A 21,235-nucleotide genomic window follows, 5' to 3' on the forward strand; every position below is an offset into this window, starting at 1 on the left:
AAATATAATAGCTCTAAAACCTACCTCAATTTTACAATCTCATTAAAGATATTCCCTCTTTCCCTCTCCCGTCCCCCATTTCTCTCTCCCTTCCCTTCCCCTCTCTCTCACATCCCCCCCCTCTTTCTGGAGGGTGGGCGAAGATGAAGGTGGCGTGGGCCCAGCAAGGGGGGGGGGGGTGAAGGTGGCGTGGGACCAGCGGGGGTGGCGTGGACCCAGCAGGGGTGGCGTGGGCCCAGCGGGGGTAGCGTGTGCCCAGCGGGGTGGCATGGGCAGAAGATGGCTTGGGCCCCGGATTCAGCTGCAGCGGAATCTGGTGTTGGGGATTACAGCCACTCCCGCCTGGCGGCGGGGGGATGGTCCCCTGGTCGCCAGGCTGGCCATTGGCAAGGCTCCGACGCCGCGGATGGAAAAGCTGGACCAGGCGAGCAGACACCGCACCGCCCCCCCCCCCCCCCCCCCCCCCCCCCCCCCCTCTCCCCTCTCCCTCGGGCCCAGAGAAATTAGTTACTAACTCATCCCGTGGGCCGGATTAGACTACCTCACGGACTCCCCCTCCTGCAGCGCGATATTCCATACTTACCTGCAGTAGACGCGAGGCATCGAGCTGAGTGGGTGCAGTACAAATGGCAGTCTGATCCTGTGCGGAGAGACGGTGTCATTTGCGTCGCTTCCACAACTGCGCAGGCGCGGATGGGTGCATTTATTTCTTCTGAATCGTCCAGCGGCCGGATCCAGAATTTCGGGCGATTTCCGACAAAGTGGGAAGGCTGATTGTGCTCCGATTTATTAAAAAATAAATTAAAAAATTCTGGGGATTTTTTCTTACTCTGGGGGAAAAAAAGGGGGGGGGGGGTGCGGTAGCACCCAACGCACCCTCCCTTCGAACGGCCATGCAGCAGCAGTTGATATTTGTTTTGTGTTGTGGCTCGATTTAGTTCTTCAGAATAAACCTGGACAAAGACCACTGCATGTCTTTGCAGTAGGAGATGGATGATTGGCTTGTCCCCAAGGGCAGTACGCTGTAGCATGGAGACTCAGATCATACATGCATCATCCAACAGGAGGAATCTTTCTCTTCACTGGCCAAGCAAGGTCTTGCCATCATGTCACTTATGGCATTGTCTCTGAATACATAAATCCCAAGTGCTGAGGTACGGTCTGCCCGTGGTGTTATGAGAGATATGTCTGGTTATGTTGCTGCACAATGGCCTAATTAACTAGACTGTGCTGTACCACCTGCCCCTTGGAGACGTCCATCTCCAGAAGAACGCATTGGATCACAGTCAGTTCAGCAGTGATTTGATTGATATATCTTCTAAATCTTGCCGACAAAGCATATGGTACATCAGAACTTGTTCCCTTTCAATAATTAACTTTTTTGGGGGGAATATAGTAATTAAATCTTCTTCTGTCACCTTTTCAATCAGTGGGGTGGTTGGCTGCTTTTAACTTTGACGGCAATTGAAATTGACCTAAATAGATGTGTTAGGATGATTGAGGATGGCACAATGCTGTCGCAGTGATGGTATGTTGACATAAAATGCAGCTAGTGTTTGTTAACACGTGCAGAGGCTATTCAGCAGCTTTAGTATGAATAGATCCAGTTAGGCTTAACCTTAACCCTATAAAAGTTCAGTAAGACTTTATAACTCTGTAAGCTAAATTTAAGTATGGAGATAGATACAAAATGCTATAGTAACTCAGCAGGACAGGCAGCATGTCTGGAGAGAAAGAATAGGTGACTATTCAGGTCGAGACTCTTTTTCAGACTGAGTCAGGGGAGAGAGTGTGGAAATTTTTTCCAGTGTTTTATTTGTTTCAGTATAAACTGAACAAAAGTATTTATCAGGATTTGTAACTTCATTTTATGATTCTTGTTACTCTTTTGTTGAATGTAAATTTGTAGGTTTGCTTGGCACAACCACTTTCTAAAATAAAGTTGAGATTATTTTGCCTATTTTCTAAATGAAATCATTTGGTCTTTCATTTGAAGGCCTTCGGGGATTGCAGAATTTTGTATATGTTAATAATCCTAGATAGCACTGTTAGTGATGACAGTGATCGTTTGTGATAACTACTCTTGACAGATTGAGTGGTTGTATCTCTACTCATTAAGAACGGCTAGAAATTCAAAGAATGGATGGTCTTCCTTTATCTATTTAATACTGTCAGTAACTATTTGTAAATTTATTTTAACGGGCTTGTTTATTCCTATTTTACCCAGATAATTGAAATTTAATTATTTGCAGTCATCAATACTGGCCCCACATTTTAAAGGACCAGATGGCATTCACATCATGGCATGCGTTTAAGCTTGCAGTTTTGTATTTGCAGATCATCATTTACAGAATGAACCGATAATTTTCCTTCACAAAGTTCAACACAGAAATCACTGAAACGTTACGACTTATTGGCCTATTTCCCTTGCCTCTGCCTGCTGAGACCCACCCTGCTGAAATTTACCGATCCCATTACCAACTTCATGCTGGGAAGATCCGTGTACCCCCATCCCACTCACCCCCCGTTAGACTGCAATCTCATCCAAATAAGAGGGGAAAGAACATGCTCGTAAAGAAAATGTTTATTACTTTCTTGGGCATCCCACGTTATTTCAAAATCAATTACCTACTTTGTAATGGAGTCATACAGCATAGAAACAGGCTCTTCAGCCCACTCGTTCATGTGAGCAAGATGCCCTTCTTAAGCTAGTTCCATTTGACCCATATCCCACTAAACCTTTCCTATCCATGTATCTGTCCAAACGACTTTTCAACGTTATTATTGTATCTGCCACAACTACCAAAACCAAACACAATACTCCAAATGCAGTCTCACCAATGCCATGTATAACAGTAACATAACGTCCCAACTTCTGCACTCAATTCTCTGATTGAAAGCCAACGTGACAAAAGCTTTTTACCACACTATCTACCTGTCATGCAATGATGCAGGGTCCCTCGTTTTAGTCCCTTTTATCCTTCTCTCCTCTCTCTTTTTCTTCTTGCTGCTCCTATATCCAACTCTTCGTTTAGTCAAAGGTTTGAAATTCACCTGATCTTAAAACCATAATTTCTATTGCAACCCCTCCCCCCCCCACCCTCCATTCCCGTGTCACATTTTGAAAAACAGTGGGGGAAAGGAAAGTGAAAGAAGCAGACGGAGAACGGGTAGGCAATGATTAGAACCTTAACCAACTGGTTAACCTTAACCAACCCCAGAATTATAATTTACATTCGCATCATGTCTTTAACACAAAAAAATCATTCCCATAGATGCTGAGATAAAGACGTAGATGATACTAACTTTTGTCAGTAGGGTAATTTGAAAAAAATGCTTGAAGATGGATGGATTTAAGAAGGAAATAGCAGTTGTAGGTTAATAAGTAAGCAACAGTGGGGTTCTGCAGGGGTGAAAAGGTACCAAGAACACAAGCAGATTTGCGGAGGAATAGGCCGCCTGGCTCCTCAAGCCTGCGTGCTATTTGATTATGATTATGACTGATCTACCTTGGGCTTCTATTCTTCACTGTGCCAGATCCCCGCTGACCCAGCCTCTTCCCATCTATCAATTTCCCAAAATTGTAGCTATCTCCACTGCAAATTCTTCTAATGATTTAGGCTCCATGACTTTCTGGAGTAGAGAATTCCAGAAATTCACCAGTTTCTGCAAGAAGAAATGTTGTGATGCTGTGGTTTTAAATGTCCAACCCTTTCATTGTTTGAGTCCTAGAATTGTAGAAAGACAGAGGAATGGAGAGTTAAGATATGACTGCTTTGATTATAACTTTTTATACTGATACCATCTTTCAACTTTTATAGATTTTCGTTGTAGTGTCTTCTTTAAAGGTTATGGTTAAAATGTGGACATTTTACTAATTTATAATTTTTCTTTTGTTTGCACAATAGGATATGGTGTCTGTGCAATATCATCTTATACCATCGCCAAATAAACAGAAGAATGGAAACAAAGATAAAGAAAAAGATGCTGAAAAAGAGAAAGATGTGAAGGATGAGTTTGCTGATGCGCTAAGGGACCTGAAGATACAGTGGATGGCCAAGTATGTATTTGTTCCACGGAATGTGTGGGTAGACCCATAAATCTGTCTGGGAGTATATCCATAAATGTTGATGCTCTCTTTAAATTTATAGTTAACTTTCAGTTAAAATTCAAGTCACATGTTTTTAAAAAAAGGCATCTTTCATGATGAGAGACTATGTGAAGAACAAGTATAGTAGACCAAAGATAGACACAAAATGTCCTCTCCATCCTTCCCCCACCGTAGTCATCCTGCTAGTTTTAATGTTCATATTCCCTCGTTATCGCGTCCTCCACTGCCAACAATGGACCATTGTAGGCTCTTTGATCATCGGTACCAGCTCTGATCTGTTCCGTTACCTCTAGTTACCCTCTCCCCTGAATGTGAAGAAGGGTCTCGACCCGAAACATCACCTATTCCTTTTCTCCAGAGATAATGTCTGACCCGCTGAGTTATTCCAGCATTTGTGGGGGGTTTTTAATGTAAACCAGCATCTGCAATTCATTACTACACAAGTCTAGTAGAGCAGATAATTTCAGTTGTTTTGGCAGTGTTTCGCTTTAATTCTTGATGACCTTTCTTCATAATCAACTAGTTCTGATAGTAACAGCAAAGTCTGGTCTTCAGAAATTGTGGAACTGTTTCAGTCATCAGCGTTGCCTTTTTTGGAGGATGAGATGATCTTTACTTGTGTTTGGCTTCATTGCATGAGGTCAGAGATAGCTCAGTACGCAAATGGGACTGAGAATTAAAATGACAGACACCAGAACCCCAGGATCATTCTGCAGAACAATCATGCAGTGAGCATTTAGTCTATATTGTAGAGGGCACTGCATCTAAAGCACAAAATGCAGTGGAAAAAGTACAAGTGAATCATTGTTACACTGGAAGGACTATTTATTGAATGGTGAGAAAGAGAAGGTAATAGGGAATTGGATTGTATGTGGCTTCATTATGGTAATTAAGGAGACCAAGTATAGAGGTTGATATGGGAAGAGGAGTTAAAATGGTTAGCAAATGGGAGATCAAGCTGACCAAGCGCATGTTTGGCGAAATGGTCGCTAAGTCTACATTTGGTCTGCCTGATGTAAAGGAGGCAACATCGGGAACCACATAAGCAATAGATGTGCTTGGAAATGTGAACTTTATTGCAAGTCTATCTCACCTAAACATGCAGATCATAACTACACACAGTATTCCAGATGCAACCTCACTATCGCCTTTCAAATTGCATCAAAACTTCCTTTCTTGTATACTCAGTAGCCTTAACCAATAAATGTCACGGGACGGTGCAGGATGGGAATTATTGTGGTGAAAAGGATGTGGGAGAAGAATAGAGGGTGAAATGGAGACAGGAAAGAGAATATTCAGAGATGTACCATGTGAAAATGAGAGCAGAGGAAATTGGCAGCTGATACCACCATAATTTTGCTTGGCTTCCATCCTATTGAAGATGTCCATATGTTTTCTGCACCTTTTCCTCTTCTTTGCAGCTTAAAGTATGTTAGAATTCCCGCTGTTCTCAGTTCTGAGGCATGGCCAACAGCCTGAAACATCCCAATGGACTTAACTCCACAGATGTTTCTTGTAATACTGAGTTTTTCAAATATTTTCCATTTTTATTTTAGTTTTTGCGATTTGCAGTTTCTCTACTCTCCTTCTCGCCCAATTTTCTGTGTTGCATGCCATTTTTAGCTGCATAGGTAACAGGGAAGGTGTGAGCTCACACACAGGCCTTTGGTTGGAGACTCTAGCAAGTGTTTGAAAAGTTACACATTTGGCATAGTTTTGATTATACTCTCTGGGGAAAACATTTGGCCATTGCTCTTTTTAGCCACAGTTCGTTTGAGCTGAGTTCATATACAAGCTGAAATCCTCTATAGGCTTTCAAGTTGTCCTACTTTGTACCTGCTTAATCTGAAACATATTACATATTGTTTTTTGTTTTTTTTGTTTTTTTTAATATTTTTATTAGAAGTACGGTAAGTTACAATAATACACAACACATATGTCTTAATACATTTTTTTTTGTACCGCTTCATTTTTTAAGCTTTAAGAAAAAGATAGAAGTAAAGAAAGTAAGGAAAGTGCGCAAGAGTCGTGAAGGTGCAAGAGAGTGTTGAGAAAAAAAAGCCCCTTAGAAAAGAAGTTAGAGAAGGAAGTAAAGAAAGAAAGAAAGTAGACCCTAGAAAAGAAGGAAAAAGGAAGGAGAGACAATTGCTCTATTATAACATTAAACTCCGCAGAAAGGGAACTACCAACCAAGTCTGTTTTTGTCGTTGTTTTTGTTGCCTGATCCTGGCACCATTTATTTATTTATTGGTGCACCTGTTGCACCTCGTGCTTGTAATAGTTCCAAAAACGTACACCACGTCTTTTGGAATTGGTCTGCTTTGCCTGCTAAGAGGAATCTCATCTCTTCCAGATGTAGTGTTTCAAACATATCTGATATCCACATTTTTATTGTTGGTGTGGGTGCATTTTTCCAAAATTTAAGTATAAGCTTTTTTCCCATTATTAGCCCATAATTGAGTACATTCTTCTGAAACACGTTTAGTTCAGGGTTACCCATATTACATATTGTAACGTATTTTTGTTCTTCAGAGTGATCTTCCAGCGCAATAACTTGTAATTTGCTGATATTCTCAATGTTTTTTTAAAATGCAATATTAGCCAGAATTCTTGTTTGGAGAAACAATGCATTTATGATAGCATATGTAGGTGGAATATTCAAAGGAAGCTCTCATTAAGGAAACGGGACAGTTAATTTAATTTTTGTTCATTCCCCACAAGCTAATTTAGAGTAGAGTTTTTCAATGGAGCAGCTCATCTGATATTTACGCGATCAGATCTGCAAGCGTGAAACTGCAAATACTTCACAGTTCTACAGTTTTTTGGGTTTTTTGACTAATGTGCAGATTAAGGAAAAAAGGGAACATTGGTGTATCTTAACAAAATGTAAAATACAGCACTTTAAAATTCATGCGGAAGAATGGGTATCTATTGACAGAGATACCTAATTAATACTGTTGTGTTAGGTTGCTTTACATTCAGTTGCTTTGAACTTTTATTTTGCTACATTGTGCAAAGCAGTACATTAATGGTTGCTAATTTAAAGGGAATTTAGGACTATTTACAATGCTGAGACAACAGACACAAAATATAGATATACATAGATCACGTGATAATGATATCACGTGATGATGCATCATAGTTGCATTTCATGTCTCTTAAGCAGCTTAATGTCACAAGATCTGTGGGGAGAATGATTTGATTCCAGGGAAGAGAATCTGCTGGATTTCAGGCGATCAGCTGAGCTGCTCCAGCGATCAACTGAGCTACTCCAGTTTTCTTGAGAAGCATTTGATGTTACTTATTGCCATTTTCAGTGCTTTTTCAGAAATGGTCTGGAATTTAACTATTTCTGGTATCTTGCTACTTTAAGATTGTGCAAAATAATCTTTATAAAATTTTCCAGTAAATTCACCAAATGAAGTTTTTATTTGTAGGTTGGACGAGAATGTATTTTATGAAGAATTGAAAGAGTCTTATCCTACCCATCTACCTCTGTATGTTGCAAGACTACATCAGTTGGACACTGAAAAGGTAAGATTCATCTGAATGACTTATCAATGAGCTGATTTTTTTTTTAGTTTAGTGTAGAGATAGAGCATGGAAACGGGCCCTTCAGCCCAACGAGTCCACGCTGACCAGCGATCCCCGTACTCTAGCACTATCCTATACACTAGGAACAATTTACAATTTTCATCAAAGCCAAATTAATCTACAAACCTGTACGTCTTTGGAGTATCAGGAAACCCGGAGCACCTGTGGAAAACCCACAAGGTTACAGCGAGTATGTACAAACTCTGTACAGACAGCACCCGTAGTCAGGATCGAACTCTGGTCTCTGGCACTGTAAGGCAGCATCTCTACTGCTGCGCTGTGGCACTGCTGCTTGCAGCTCCAGTGAACAGGTTTAATGGTGAACCACAGTGCTGTCCATGTGGAGGATGTACATTCTCCCTGTTACTTCATGCGTTTCTCCAGGGTGCTCTGTTCATAGAAATGTAGAGAGACAGAGCACAGAAACGGACTCTTTGGCCCACCAAATCTGTGCTGACCATCAGTCCATCATTTTCACTAAACCTACATCAATACAGTCCCGTGTAGGAAGGAACTGCAGATGCTGCCTGTCCCGCTGAGCTACTCCAGCTTTTTGTGTCTATCTTCAGTTTAAAGATGCTGCCTATCCCGCTGAGTTACTCCAGCTTTTTGTATTAATTCAGTTCTCCTTACATTGGGTCAACCCTTCGCAGATTCTAACATTCACCTATACACCAGTGGGCAATTTGCAATGGCCAATTTGCAATGGCCAACTGACCCGCATATCTTTGGGAGGAAACTAAATCACCCTAAGGAAGCCAATGTAGTCACAGGAAGGAAGTACATGCTCCACATAGGCAGCACTGAGTTCACAATTAAACCTTTCGCTAGATCTGAAAATCAGAGAACATGCAAATTCCACACAGACAGCATCCCCGAGGTCAGGATTGAAGCCGGGTCTCTGGCACTATGAGATAACAGCTCAACCAGCTGCTGAACTGTTCTGCCCTTAATCCCGCATTTTGTCCACATCCTAAAGACACGCTGGTTGGTGGGTTATTTGGATTTTGGTAAATTACTGCTGTAGCTGTGTAGGCTTTCATGTTGTCCTGTCTCTGTCTCTCTGAATCTCTCAATGGTATCCTCTGGAGAAAAATGAAGGATTTATCCTTGGCTTCTTTTTCCTCTATATGTTGGTTCAGGATATTATCTCCAGACACAGCATCAATTTAAACTAACTCTGCCAATCACATCCTTAGACTGATAACCATACCAATCCTTCCAAACTATCCAACATTATCATAAACGAGTCAAACCTTTCCTGAACTGAATATCAGACGACTGAAATCCACAATATTAATTTCCTAGTGTAAACATTCTTCCTAAGCCACACTTCCAGGCTGAATTTGGCTAGATGAGACCTTGACCTGTTGTTCCACCTATCTTTGAATTCTATAACCTCACAACCTGCTTATTTTTCCATCTCCGTGTTAACAGGCATCAGCTCACTTTCATGTGGCTGATTTAAAAAATTGAGAGGTAGATGCATGTTGCGCCAGCTACATCATCTTTAATGGCCCACTTGTCCCAACAAAATGAATTGAAAATAATTTGATTTGTGTTAAAACCTGCCAGAACCCCACCTCATTCTACTTCTCCAATTTCTTACAATCTTTTTATGTCCTTCAGACTTCTACTGTGACTGTTTATGCTTTTCAGCTCTTTCACTGGTATCAAAGCCTCCAGATGTCCTGGTTCTGGAAATCTTTTCTTAGACTTTCCTACTCCCCACTTAGAAATAATCTCCATATGTGCGTTTGACGGCACTGGGCCTGTACTCGCTGGAGTTTAGAAGGATGAGAGGTGACCTAATTGAAACTTACTGACTAGTAAACAGCTTGGGTAGAGTGGATGTGGAGAAGAGGTTTTCACTAGTGGGAGGGTCTAGGACTAGAGGTCATAGCCTCAGAATTAAATTATGTTCCTTTAGGAAGGAGATGAGGAGGAATTTGTTCAGTCAGAGGATGGTGAATGTGGAATTCTTTGCCACAGAAGGCTGTTTTTAAGGCAGAGATTGGTTTGGTATTACATTTACGATAAGAATCTAACCTCTTTCATTTAGGACCGAATGAAAAGAATGGATGTTATAGTGGAAGCAGCAGATGATGTTATATCTCGCATTGATCAGACTGCATTAGCAATTCATCTAGCAATGAAGACTGATCCAAGGCCTGAAGCAGCTACTGTCAAGAGGTGCACAACTAAACTTAGTCTGCATTATCATTGTTTAACCTGCAGAAGAAATGGTACATTGATTATCTATGCAGCCCCTGGTTTTTATTTCTCTGGCCAGATTTTGCACATTTACGTTGCACTGCAATCTTTAAAATTTCTTAGATAATGTTGAAAGGATTTGACCGATTTACAACTTCAGGCATCTCGTGTTTTACGCAGGGGTTGTGTTCCTGAAAAGTAGCCCGTTATTCAAAAATGTGTTAAATTAAACAGATATTTGTTTAACATAAACCTATTTAAACGGGCGTAGAGCCTGTTATTTGAAAAGTGTGAGGTACCTGTACTAATCCATAACTTCAAAATATAAGAATAAATTATTACTATCCCAGTTCATTTTGTACATATTTTATGGCATAGGGTGTAGGAATAAATCTTTTTATTTGAATGGGAATAACTGTACTGTTTGACAGACATTTAGATCAAAGAAAGGGCAAAGTTGATGAATTCATGCTACTTTGAAATGCTTATGTGTTGTTCTTGGGTTAAGCTTAATCTTTTCTCGTGTTTAGTGACATGGAAAAGCAGAAATCATCCCTGATTGATGCATTGTGCCGAAAAGGCTGTGCTTTGGCCGACACAATTCTCCAGTACAATTCACAGGATGGGGCAACCTCGGAAGAAGTAGACAGCACAGGAGATGACACAAAAGACAGCTTGGCAAACTTGACTGAAACTTTTTGGGAGATACTTAAATGGACAGAACTTACTGACGCTAAGGTAAATTAATTTATTAATTATTATTGTGATGGCAAACTATATCCTTTGTAGAATTAAGTGCTTAATCACTATCTGTTATTTAGTTTAGTTTAGAGATACAGCAGGGAAACAGACCCTTCGACCCACCGATTCCACACCGACTGGCGATCCCTGCACACTAACACTAACCTACACACACTAAGGACAATTTACCATTAGACCAAGCCAATTAACCTACAAACCTGTACGTCTTTGGAGTGAGGGAGGAAACCGAAGATCTCGGAGAAACCCACACAGGTCACGGAAAGAATGTACAAACTCCATACAGACAGCACCCGTAGTCGGGATCGAACCCGGGTCTCAGGCGCAGTAAGGCAGTAGCTCTACCACTACGCCACCCTTTATTTCCCTTTATTGCTACCCTTTATTTCCAATTGATTTAACTGAGAACAGCAAGCCAGAACTTTGGAGATCCTTGGGTCTAAAACAATGTGTATACAGACGGAATTTTTTTAAATCATATTTTTAGGTCATTAAGTTCCTAGACATAAAATGTTACAGGCTAGATGCAGGAAGATTATTCCCGATGTTGGGGAAGTCCAGAACTAGGGGACACCGTTTAAGGATAAGAGGGAAGACTTTTAGGACCGAGATGAAGAATTCATTTTTTACACAGAGAGTGGTGAATCTGTGGAATTCTCTGCCACAGAAGGTAGTTGAGGTCAGTTCATTGGCTATATTTAAGAGGGAGTTAGATGTGGCCCTTGTGGCTAAAGGGATCAGGGGGTATGGAGAGAAGGCAGGGATGGGATACTGAGTTGGATGATCAGCCATGATCATATCAAATGGCAGTGCAGGCTCGAAGGGCCGAATGGCCTACTCCTGCACCTATTTTCTATGTTTCTATGTTTTTGGCGTCCAAGCAAAAAATACTACCCATTTTATGACAATAAGTTGTTATTATACTGCCTTTTCAGTAGTTATTTGTGTCCACTGGATAATACATATTGCCATGTCACAACATTAACCTCACCTGTAGGAATGACTTGTTCATATATAATAATAATAATGGATGGGATTTATATAGCGCCTTTCTAATACTCAAGGCGCTTTACATCGCATTATTCATTCACTCCTCAGTCACACTCGGTGGTGGTAAGCTACTTCTGTAGCCACAGCTGCCCTGGGGCAGACTGACGGAAGCGTGGCTGCCAATCTGCGCCTACGGCCCCTCCGACCACCACCAGTCACTCACACACATTCACACACATTCACACACAGGCAAAGGTGGGTGAAGTGTCTTGCCCAAGGACACAACGACAGTATGCACTCCAAGCGGGATTCGAACCAGCTACCTTCCGGTTGCCAGCCGAACACTTAGCCCATTGTGCCATCTGTCGTCGTCAGACCTGTTTTTTTTTCAAATTTGTGTTTGGTTCTTTTTAATGTATTGGTAGGTAAATATTACCAGGAATGGGTTGTAATTAAAATGAAAGCTTTGACTTACACAGCTCAGTCGGAATCATAAGGTAGCAAAGCAGATTTGAAGTTTCATGAGAATTGGAAATATGAAATACAAAACAAGTTTAAAGATGCAGGGAAAGGTTGTGAGCAGTGCCCTGTATTGAGATGGAAATTAGGAGAGGTTGAAAGGGATGATGGTCAAATATAAAAGAGGATAGTAGAAAGGCAACCCATGGTTTTTTTTTTACAAAATGAAGATAAAGTTGGAACAACATAATTACACCTGGCTGAGTATTTTATTGTTTATTACTGTAGCACCCAACCTATCAAGCCCTTCAGTATGGTTTATGTTTCAATGGGATAACCCTGCATTCTTTAAAGCACTAGAGAATGTAGGTTATATTATTCTCCCTCGCTCCCTCACAACTCCATTTTTAGTTCAACGAGCAATGCCCATTGGAGGAATAAAAATGATTGATTTACTGCATCTGCACTGGACGGAGATTGATTGGCTTCTTCCCATCCTTGGCAGCTAATTTCCACTGCAAAATGGAGATTGACTTGCGACCTACCATCCTTGGCAGCTAATTTCCACTACAAAAATGATTTACCGTACCTCTCCCTGTACAAACCTTTGCATTATGGGTTCTTTAGGTTCTTAACCCCTTTGTTAAATAGAGGTGACCTACATGCCAACAGCTGTGCAGTAAAGGATAACATGATGTTAGTTTTACCTGGATGTTAGTTCAGTACAATATATAGAACAGTACAGCACTGGAAAAAGTCCTTTGGCCCTAATGTCTGTGCCGAACATGATGTTAAATTAAGTTGATCTGCTTTGCCAGCACGTGATCCAAATCCCTCCATTCCCAGCAAATCCACGTGCCTATCTAAGAGCCTCTTAAATGCCCCTGTTGTATCTGCCTCGCCCACCACCCTTGGCAGCATGTTCGAAGCAGCCAGCAGTCTGTGTAAAAAAACTTGCACCACACATCTCCTTTTAAAATATGCCCCTCACATCCTTAAACTTGTGCCTTCTATTTTTTGAAATGTCCATCCTGAGGAAAATATTCTGACTGTCTATTGTATATATTTCTATCAAGCCTTCCCTCAGCCACTGACGCTCCAGAGAAAACTATACAAGTTTGTCCAACCTCTCCTTAATGCTAATTCCCTATAATCTAGGCAGCATTCTGGTAAATTAATGTTCAAGAAGCACTAAATGTATCTGCATATCAGTATTTAGTGGTATCTCATTTAAAAAAAACATATATTCTACACTTTCATTCTACTGAACTGGTGATTTTTGCAGGACTCCATATTTTATGGCATTTGATTCCTTTCTGCTCTATCATTTAACCAATCTGTAATCAGCATCTTTGTTTTTCTCAACAGCTATCTTGTCTATATAATAGTCATAGTTACAAATTATTTACTTCATGACTACACAAAACATTTCTGAAATCTGTCAGGCTTATCTTGGGAATGTTATGGAATTTGCTTGGATGAGTCATTCTAGCAATACTCGAAGCTTAACAAAATCCTGGAGAAAACAGCGTGCTTGACAATAATCCTATCAGAACCCCATCAACCGCATAAAAAATTCACTCCCACCACCAACTGTAGTGTTCATGATTTATCAGCTGTACTTGACATTCCCATCCAAAGCCCATACTCTTTCCTTCTAAAGGAACATGGGCAATAGGCTCTTTTAGCTTAAGGTTTTACACAAGTTCCTGCCATTGGTATTCTTTCATTCACACTGAATCTAAACCCAGGAACTTGGTCCCCAGTCATACTGTAGGAATACTGTCATCGGGTAGAAAGCAGCATGAGAGATGGGCAATAAATGCTGGCCTTTCCACCAGTGCCACATCCATATGTAGCTTTTCATTTATAATGAGATTACACTTGCTTTGTTTAGGAAAAGGACAAAGTGCTGGAGTAACTCAGCAGGTCAGGCAGCATCTCTGGAGAATATGGATAGGTGGCGTTTCGGGCCAAGATCCTCCTCCCGTCTGAAGGCAGATTTTCCATTTTATTGGAGTATCAAAAGTTGAATTAGCAAATCATTGCCGAAAAATCCGAGATGCAGAATAAACTACGCTTTTATGGAATTTATATCAGAGGAACAAATTTGGTCTCTTCAATTTTTTCACCTTGTAACTTGACGTGTGCACAATATGTTGTTTTTAGTGGGTTAGTCATACTTTGCTGTATAGCTGGTCTTACATTTTAAATACATTTCCATATTGATTATCTTCAAGATGTTTGAAACGGGACCGGCAAGTTTAAATGAAATTTGTAAACCTAAAGGACTGCTGTTACTTGTTGAGAATAATATTATTAAACTATCTTATCTATACTGTTATGTATTTAAAAGTGCACATCTCCTTTCAGACTGGAGTATCTGCTGTCACTTGGCTCCTAACAGAGCTACAAGCCATGTGAGAGATTTGCTTTGGAGTAGAAGCTGTGGTATTTAAAAGGCATTGAGAAACAAACACCCATGATAATGCATTTCACATACAACATTGGATTCAATGGGAAATAAGGTTTTACATGATGGAGAATAGCAATACGGATGCTTTTCTTGGAAGGCAATCCCTCTGTAACCTGGGTTGCATATATGGGTTATTTTCCTCCAAATGTAGGCGATCATGGAAAGTTTACTTTGACATATTATTCTTCCCGCCTGTCTCATCTTTCTTCTGTCGCACACCTGAATAGGTTTTAACTTTTGCATACAAGCATGCATTAGTGAACAAAATGCACGGCCGTGCACTCAAATTTGCAATAAAACTTCTGGAGGATAAACCAAATAAGGAAAACTGGAAGAATATTATTCAGGTAGGTTCTAGTTTCTATAATGAAAATCATAAAGAACTGCAGATGCTTGTAATCTGAAACTGAAGCAGAGAAGCAGAGTTACTATTTCGATTCTAAGCTCCTGCTACCTAAAATTTTAATTTTGTTTCTCCTTAAGTGGATGTCGATGGATCATCTGAGTCTTTTCAACTTTTCCAATAATTTATGTTGTTCTGTGGAATTAATGTGTTGGAATGAGAGACAAAGGCTTTTTAAACAAATGCAAGGAGTACGATGGGTAAAGGCAGAGAAATAAGAATGTTTCCATGTAAATCTCCACACTTGTTTACTTATTTAAAATGGTGGTAAGCTCTCCATTTTATCTACATGACTTTAATAGCTCAAGTTAATCTTCATGAGTGAAAAAATTAGCCAAGATCACACAATTTCTTTAAACTGTAGATTTGAATAGTATTAAACCACATCAATAAACTACAATGATTTATTTAACTCCCATTCTGATTTATATATTTGCTTAAACACATAGATTCAGATTATGCAAGGAAAGTGAACCCTTGCCCCCTTTTTCAATTATGAGCAATTCAGGGTATCTTGCGGTCTTGACTGTTCTGACACATTTTGTCAATCTGACGACTGATGCATGGTTCCCAATTCTGCTGACATCCCATGAAGTGGAGCAGGCTGCCAGCACAACTAGACCTTAGGCTGTGGATCCTAAGGTCTAGTCCCTGATGATGAGAGTTGATTTAACATTTCAAATAAATTCAAATGCATTTATATAAGAAATTAGATAAAAATATTAAGAAGTTTTCAGATAAAATAAAACAAACCAATGAATCTCCCATCTTTGGCATGAGGAAACCAGCACTTTGGAGGAACCTGTGCTACCACAAGGAGAGCATACAGGTTCCATTTCAACCAGGCCAGAGGTCAGGAACAAAGCAGGATCACTGGAACAGAGAAAATGCATACTGTGCCGTCACACACGAGTTAACTGTTGAGAGGATGCTACATCTATTTATTAGTGTCCCAGCCCGCTGCTTGCCGGCAGTGTCCCGTCTAACTTGTGCAGCAGAAACTGGAACTGAAACTATTCAGTGGGCAAAAATATTAGGATTGAACGTTTCAGACAGTTTACTCACTCATCTGATCTCTTCTAGAAGAGTGCTATCTGACAATAATTTAAAATGATTTTAGCTTCCATCTAATACAGTGTTAAGCTCTGTGAATGTGATACTGAAGATGCATTGTTGGACTTGACTTTCATATTCAGCATAAGCTAGTCTTCTTAATTTTTTCACTATAGAGAATGAAGTATTGATCCTTAAATGGATTATTAGTGAAATTGAGTAAAATTTGTTCAGCATTTTAAAGTGAGATGAACAGTGGATAAATTGAGCAGTTGAAATATGTCTTCAGGTAGTATTTTGGACCAGAGCTGCTGTAAAGATATATTATTGGTGAAATCTATCATGATTTATATCCCTTGAATAATTGTCACATTTTGTAATAGTTGACTATATAATTTAAAGTGTGCGGTAGTGAGTTAGTGATTGTTATTGAAATGAGCATTCATATTTGTTTCTATCTTTCCCTTAGGTAATGAAGTTACTTGGATGGAAACATTGTGCATCATTTACAGAGAGCTCGCTGTCTATAATGTTTCCACAAGAATATGCCCCATTCTAGAATAAATGTTACAGGCGTCACATTCAATGAAGAACATAAATTTAACGATTTTTATACTGTTGTCTTTTTCTGAAAAGGCACTTTTTTAAAGTTTGGACTTTTATACAGTATGTTTCATTCATTATGGATGCAGTTAATGTATGACATGGCTGTTATTGTTTGCCATGACTCTACTCTATTTAAAAATAAATTGTGCTTGTTCAATTTTCCACAAAAGCATGATGAAAAATAAGATTCTGTTATGCATGATTTTAGGGGTTCCGTAAGTTGAATTGTTACTGTTTTGAAATATATTTATATATTTTTTAATTTATTGAGTATATTTCGGTTTATTGCTTTTGCATGTTTGGAAAGAGTGACATGTTTGACCTAAAGTGGTCTGAATATGTGTATGATTTATGAATCTTGACTTTGATCTCAAAATTTCAGGAAAATATATTTACTTTTAATATAAATATAATTCATAGGCACTTTGTTTGCACAACCTATAATTTCCAGAACAAAATTGAGTAATAATGGTAATCGTGCTTCATGTATATTTTCATTTTATTATGCCAGTGGAACTGAAAGTACACTCATAATATGAAAGAGGCAAGTTTTAGATGCTTTGTCCTAAATATGTTTACTGAAGGAAATATACTTGACATATCTAATTATTTTCTTGGGTAATTTACATATGCCTTATGCATTCTTATACTATAAAAACATTTTTGAAAATGTTTAGTGCTTTTCTACCTTGTTTGCCTAATGGGACAAAGTATATGTGCCTAGAACTTCAGTTGCATAACAGTGTTTCTGCCGAATTTATGCAATTGAAAATTAATTTTATTTTATGGAAAGAAACTGAATAATGACCATATTAGGTCGATTTGCATCACTCTGGAAATTCAGCTGAGCTATTTGTACTCTGGTGCAATATCTGGAACAGGTACACAAGATAACACCATACCCTTTTTACCACCATTTCTTTTGGAGCATTGTGAGAGAATTTTATGCACATTCTAGTGCGAACTTCTTGGACAACCTGGTCTTACAAGTACAGTGTTGGTCTGGAACACCCCTAGGTTAAAACCCTTATTTATTTGGTACCCTACCTCAACCACTAGTGACTGCCCCCTCTCCCAATCTGCAGAACCCAACAATTTGATCCCAAATGTCTTCATCCTCCGAACCATTGAAATCACCGTGACTTGAAATTCAATATCTTACCTTACTTGCTTATTTCTCAAGGCTCATGATTCTTAGCCTGATCTTCAGTGGCTACCATTTCCCCAACCCTGCACCTTACTTATCTCTAGGATCAAGGCTCGTGACCCTGTTTTCTTCCTCCAAATCACTGACTCGTGGAACAAGATCCCGATTAACTTAACCCACAGCAATAAGATTTCTTCAATGACTTGTTCAGCAGTATAATAACCTAAACAGAATTTATAATAAAGCAGAGCTATTATAAAGCAAGTGGTGGCACATTGCAAGTGTGAAAATTGAAGTCCACCATATCGCACTCAACTTGAATTTGGACCCCAATTTATAAAAAGTGATCAGGGATCAGATGGTAATATTAGTGCTCTGTGAACAGGAGTCTGTTGCACCGTTGAATGAGATTATGGCTAATATGTGAGCAGACTTCCTTCCCCCACCACCCCATTTACCTTAACATTTTTTTGGTTCTTAAAAAGAAAAATCTATTAATTGGAATTAAGAGCTTCTCTTTATGGGAGAGAAGCGTTCATTTATTTCAACTTCTAGGTGTAATGTTTCCAAATATCACTTCTGAAAGGTATGGCTCTGATTTTAAGACTGCATTCATTTACTGAGATTGTGACTCATGACTCCACATTGACAAATCTCTGCAAAATCTGAAAAAAGCCAACTAGATCACCGCGTAATCTTTTAAATTCTAGGCATTCTGTAATTCCTCCACTTTAACACGAACTTCAGATATAATTCGGGTAGAGTTATCTACATTCCGTCAAAAGTAGTGTGCTATTTGTAAGGAAAGAGTTCAGAGTTGCTCACAGTCTCTTGCTTGCTGTTTGACATAGTTAGTCCCTGGTTAATTAGGCCCAAAATTATTGACTACATATTTGCAGCTTTGAAATCCCTTTGTCTTTGTTTTGTTCATTTGGAGTTTAATGGTTGAACGCATTGGTTACAATGCTGCCATCACTGGCAAACCTTGGATAAGTTTATTTCTATTATCTTAAGTTTTTTGTGGTATATGTTGAATTGCGACGCCCTCAATATAGATCCATCTGCATGACCTCTTCACAATTTGACTTCTTTCTTAGGATCACTTTCTCGATTATGGTAACTCGATCAATAATTTTGTCATCAGTTGCTAACTTTAACTAATAATCTCTTATCTGGGAATTAATCAATTGTGGTCTGCAACTCAATACAAAGAACACTTTCTTAAAATCAGAATCATCAGATATGACCTTTTACAAGTACATGTCGGCTGTCAACCAAAAATTAAGATGTTCTCTTTCTTCATCCTTATTTTTAAAACTGACAACAGATTGGACAACGTGAGGGGGAAGGGGACTAGTGGTCATACTGTTCTAGTTAAGCAAATTTCCTCACAAGTAATCACATGTTGAAAATATACTGTAATCTATTCAGCCATTTCTAGCATTATTGGAATATGTGGTGTGACATTTGTTGTTCAGAAACCATGGAAACATGAAAACCGGTGCTTTGTGCTGGTGCCATCAGCTTCAGAATATATAAGCATGTGTAGTCCTTGTGTAGCAAAATAATTTAATAAAATGCCAAACCATGAAAATGCCAAACTATAGATGTGCACTGCTTATTATGACTGCATCAATTATAAGGCAGCGTCTCTGGTAAAAAGGATGGGCAATGTTTCAGGTGGGAACCCTACACTTTCTGATTTTTATGGTAAACCAGCATATGCAATTCCTTGTATATAGTTATTGTCGTTGAATATATCGATAGGTGTCATCAACTGCATTACTTGCCTTGTGCATTGTTGAATCCTCAAGAGCCTATAACTTGCCTAAAAGCAATTTATGGCAGTCAGGACTTTGACCTATCATTAATTTGCTCCATCATATGAAGTAGGAGTAGGTTCAATTCAGTTTAGTTTATTGTCACGTGTACCGAGGTACAGTGAAAAGCTTCCTTGCGTGATAACCAGTGGTAGTTGAACTACGACTGGTTATCACGCAACAAAGCTTTTCACGACCCTGCCCGTCGTTCATTAAGGTATTGGGTGATCTGATCCTGGCCTTAACTCACAGATTATAGATTCTATTAAGCGAGGCACCATTTTACTTTGTGTCTTTCTGATGAAACAGGAGTCATGTTATGCATTGCTGTGTTCCTAGCACCTCACCAGGATGAGGATTCCACCTCTACTCCCACCATGCCGATTACAACTTTCCAGACGTTCCTGCCCTCTGGCATTGAAGTCATCATGGAGGATCAGTTTACTTCTCATTGTTGGAGTAGAATTCTTACTTGGGCCTGAGCATTGTTCCCCAGCTTAGCACTATGCACACTGATGACTATAATGTGCTTATTCCACCCTAAAATGATCGAGACCTGAAATGCTCACATATTTCACAAGTAGGGCCATTAAGATATTAGCCCATTTTTCCTTGATGGCAAAACCCACCATATGAAGACTCTGTTGTTCCAGTTTGCTCTTCAGAGGCAGGTGTGGTCATCACATTATTCCTTGAGTTGGACATATCCTTCCTGCCACTTCTCACTTAGGAAAGCGATGGACAGATCAGAGGTTTAACTGTGCATTCAGAAAGTATTCAGACTCCTTCACTTTTTCCATATTTTGCTACGTTGCAGCCTTATTCTAAATGGATTAAATACATTTTTTTTATCATCAATCTACACACAATGCCCCATAATAAAAAAGCAAAAACAGGTGGTTGGACATTTTTGCAAAGTAATAAAAAAGAAATAACTGAAACATCACATTTACATAAGTATTCAGACCCTTTACTCAGTACTTGTTGAGGCACCTTTGGCAGCAATTACAGCCTCAAGTCTTCTTTGGTATGACGCTACAAGCTTGGAACATTTGGGTAATTTCTCCCATTCTCTGCAGATCCTCTCGAGCTCTGTCAGGTTGGATGGGGAGCGTCGATGCACAGCTATTTTCAGGTCCCTCTAGAGTTGTTCGATCGGGTTCAAGTCTGGGCTCTAGCTGGGCCACACAAGGACATTCACAGACTTGTCACGAAGCCATTCCTGCGTTGTCTTGGCTGTGTGCTTAGGGTCGTTCTTCTGTTGAAAGGTGAACCTCCGCCCCAGTCTGACGTCTAGAATGCTCTGGAGCAGGTTTTCATCAAGGATCTCTCTGTACTTTGCTCTGTTCATCTGTCCCTCGATCCTGACTAGTCTCCCTGTTCCTGCTGCTGAAAAACATATACACAGCATGATGCTGCCATGCTTCACCGTAGATATGATATTGGCCAGGTGATGAGCGGTGCCTGGTTTCCTCCAGTCGTGACGCTTGGCATTCAGGCCAAAGAGTTCAATATTGGTTTCATCAGACCAGAGAATCCTGTTTCTCATGGTCTAAGAGTCCTTTAGGTGCCTTTTGGCAAACTCCAAGCGGGCTGTCATGTG

General features: G+C 39.7%; 1 protein-coding gene across 4 annotated transcripts in view; it reads left to right on the forward strand.

Annotated features, from left to right (window-relative positions):
* The window catches only part of tpp2 (tripeptidyl peptidase 2), an 81,053-nt gene extending 61,640 nt beyond the window's left edge, over positions 1-19,413 (forward strand). For all 4 annotated transcript variants that reach the window (XM_033022320.1, XM_033022322.1, XM_033022321.1 and 1 more), the window contains 6 exons: positions 3,909-4,060; positions 7,549-7,645; positions 9,768-9,898; positions 10,450-10,657; positions 14,831-14,950; positions 16,529-19,413. In XM_033022320.1, coding sequence (XP_032878211.1) covers positions 3,909-4,060; positions 7,549-7,645; positions 9,768-9,898; positions 10,450-10,657; positions 14,831-14,950; positions 16,529-16,618 — 798 coding nt within the window. In that variant the 3' untranslated portion in view covers positions 16,619-19,413. The remainder of the gene's footprint in view (positions 1-3,908; positions 4,061-7,548; positions 7,646-9,767; positions 9,899-10,449; positions 10,658-14,830; positions 14,951-16,528) is intronic.
* Positions 19,414-21,235: the final 1,822 nt, after the last annotated feature.

The sequence above is a fragment of the Amblyraja radiata genome, chromosome 6 (genome assembly GCF_010909765.2).
Source record: "Amblyraja radiata isolate CabotCenter1 chromosome 6, sAmbRad1.1.pri, whole genome shotgun sequence".
Taxonomy (NCBI): Eukaryota; Metazoa; Chordata; class Chondrichthyes; order Rajiformes; family Rajidae; genus Amblyraja; species Amblyraja radiata.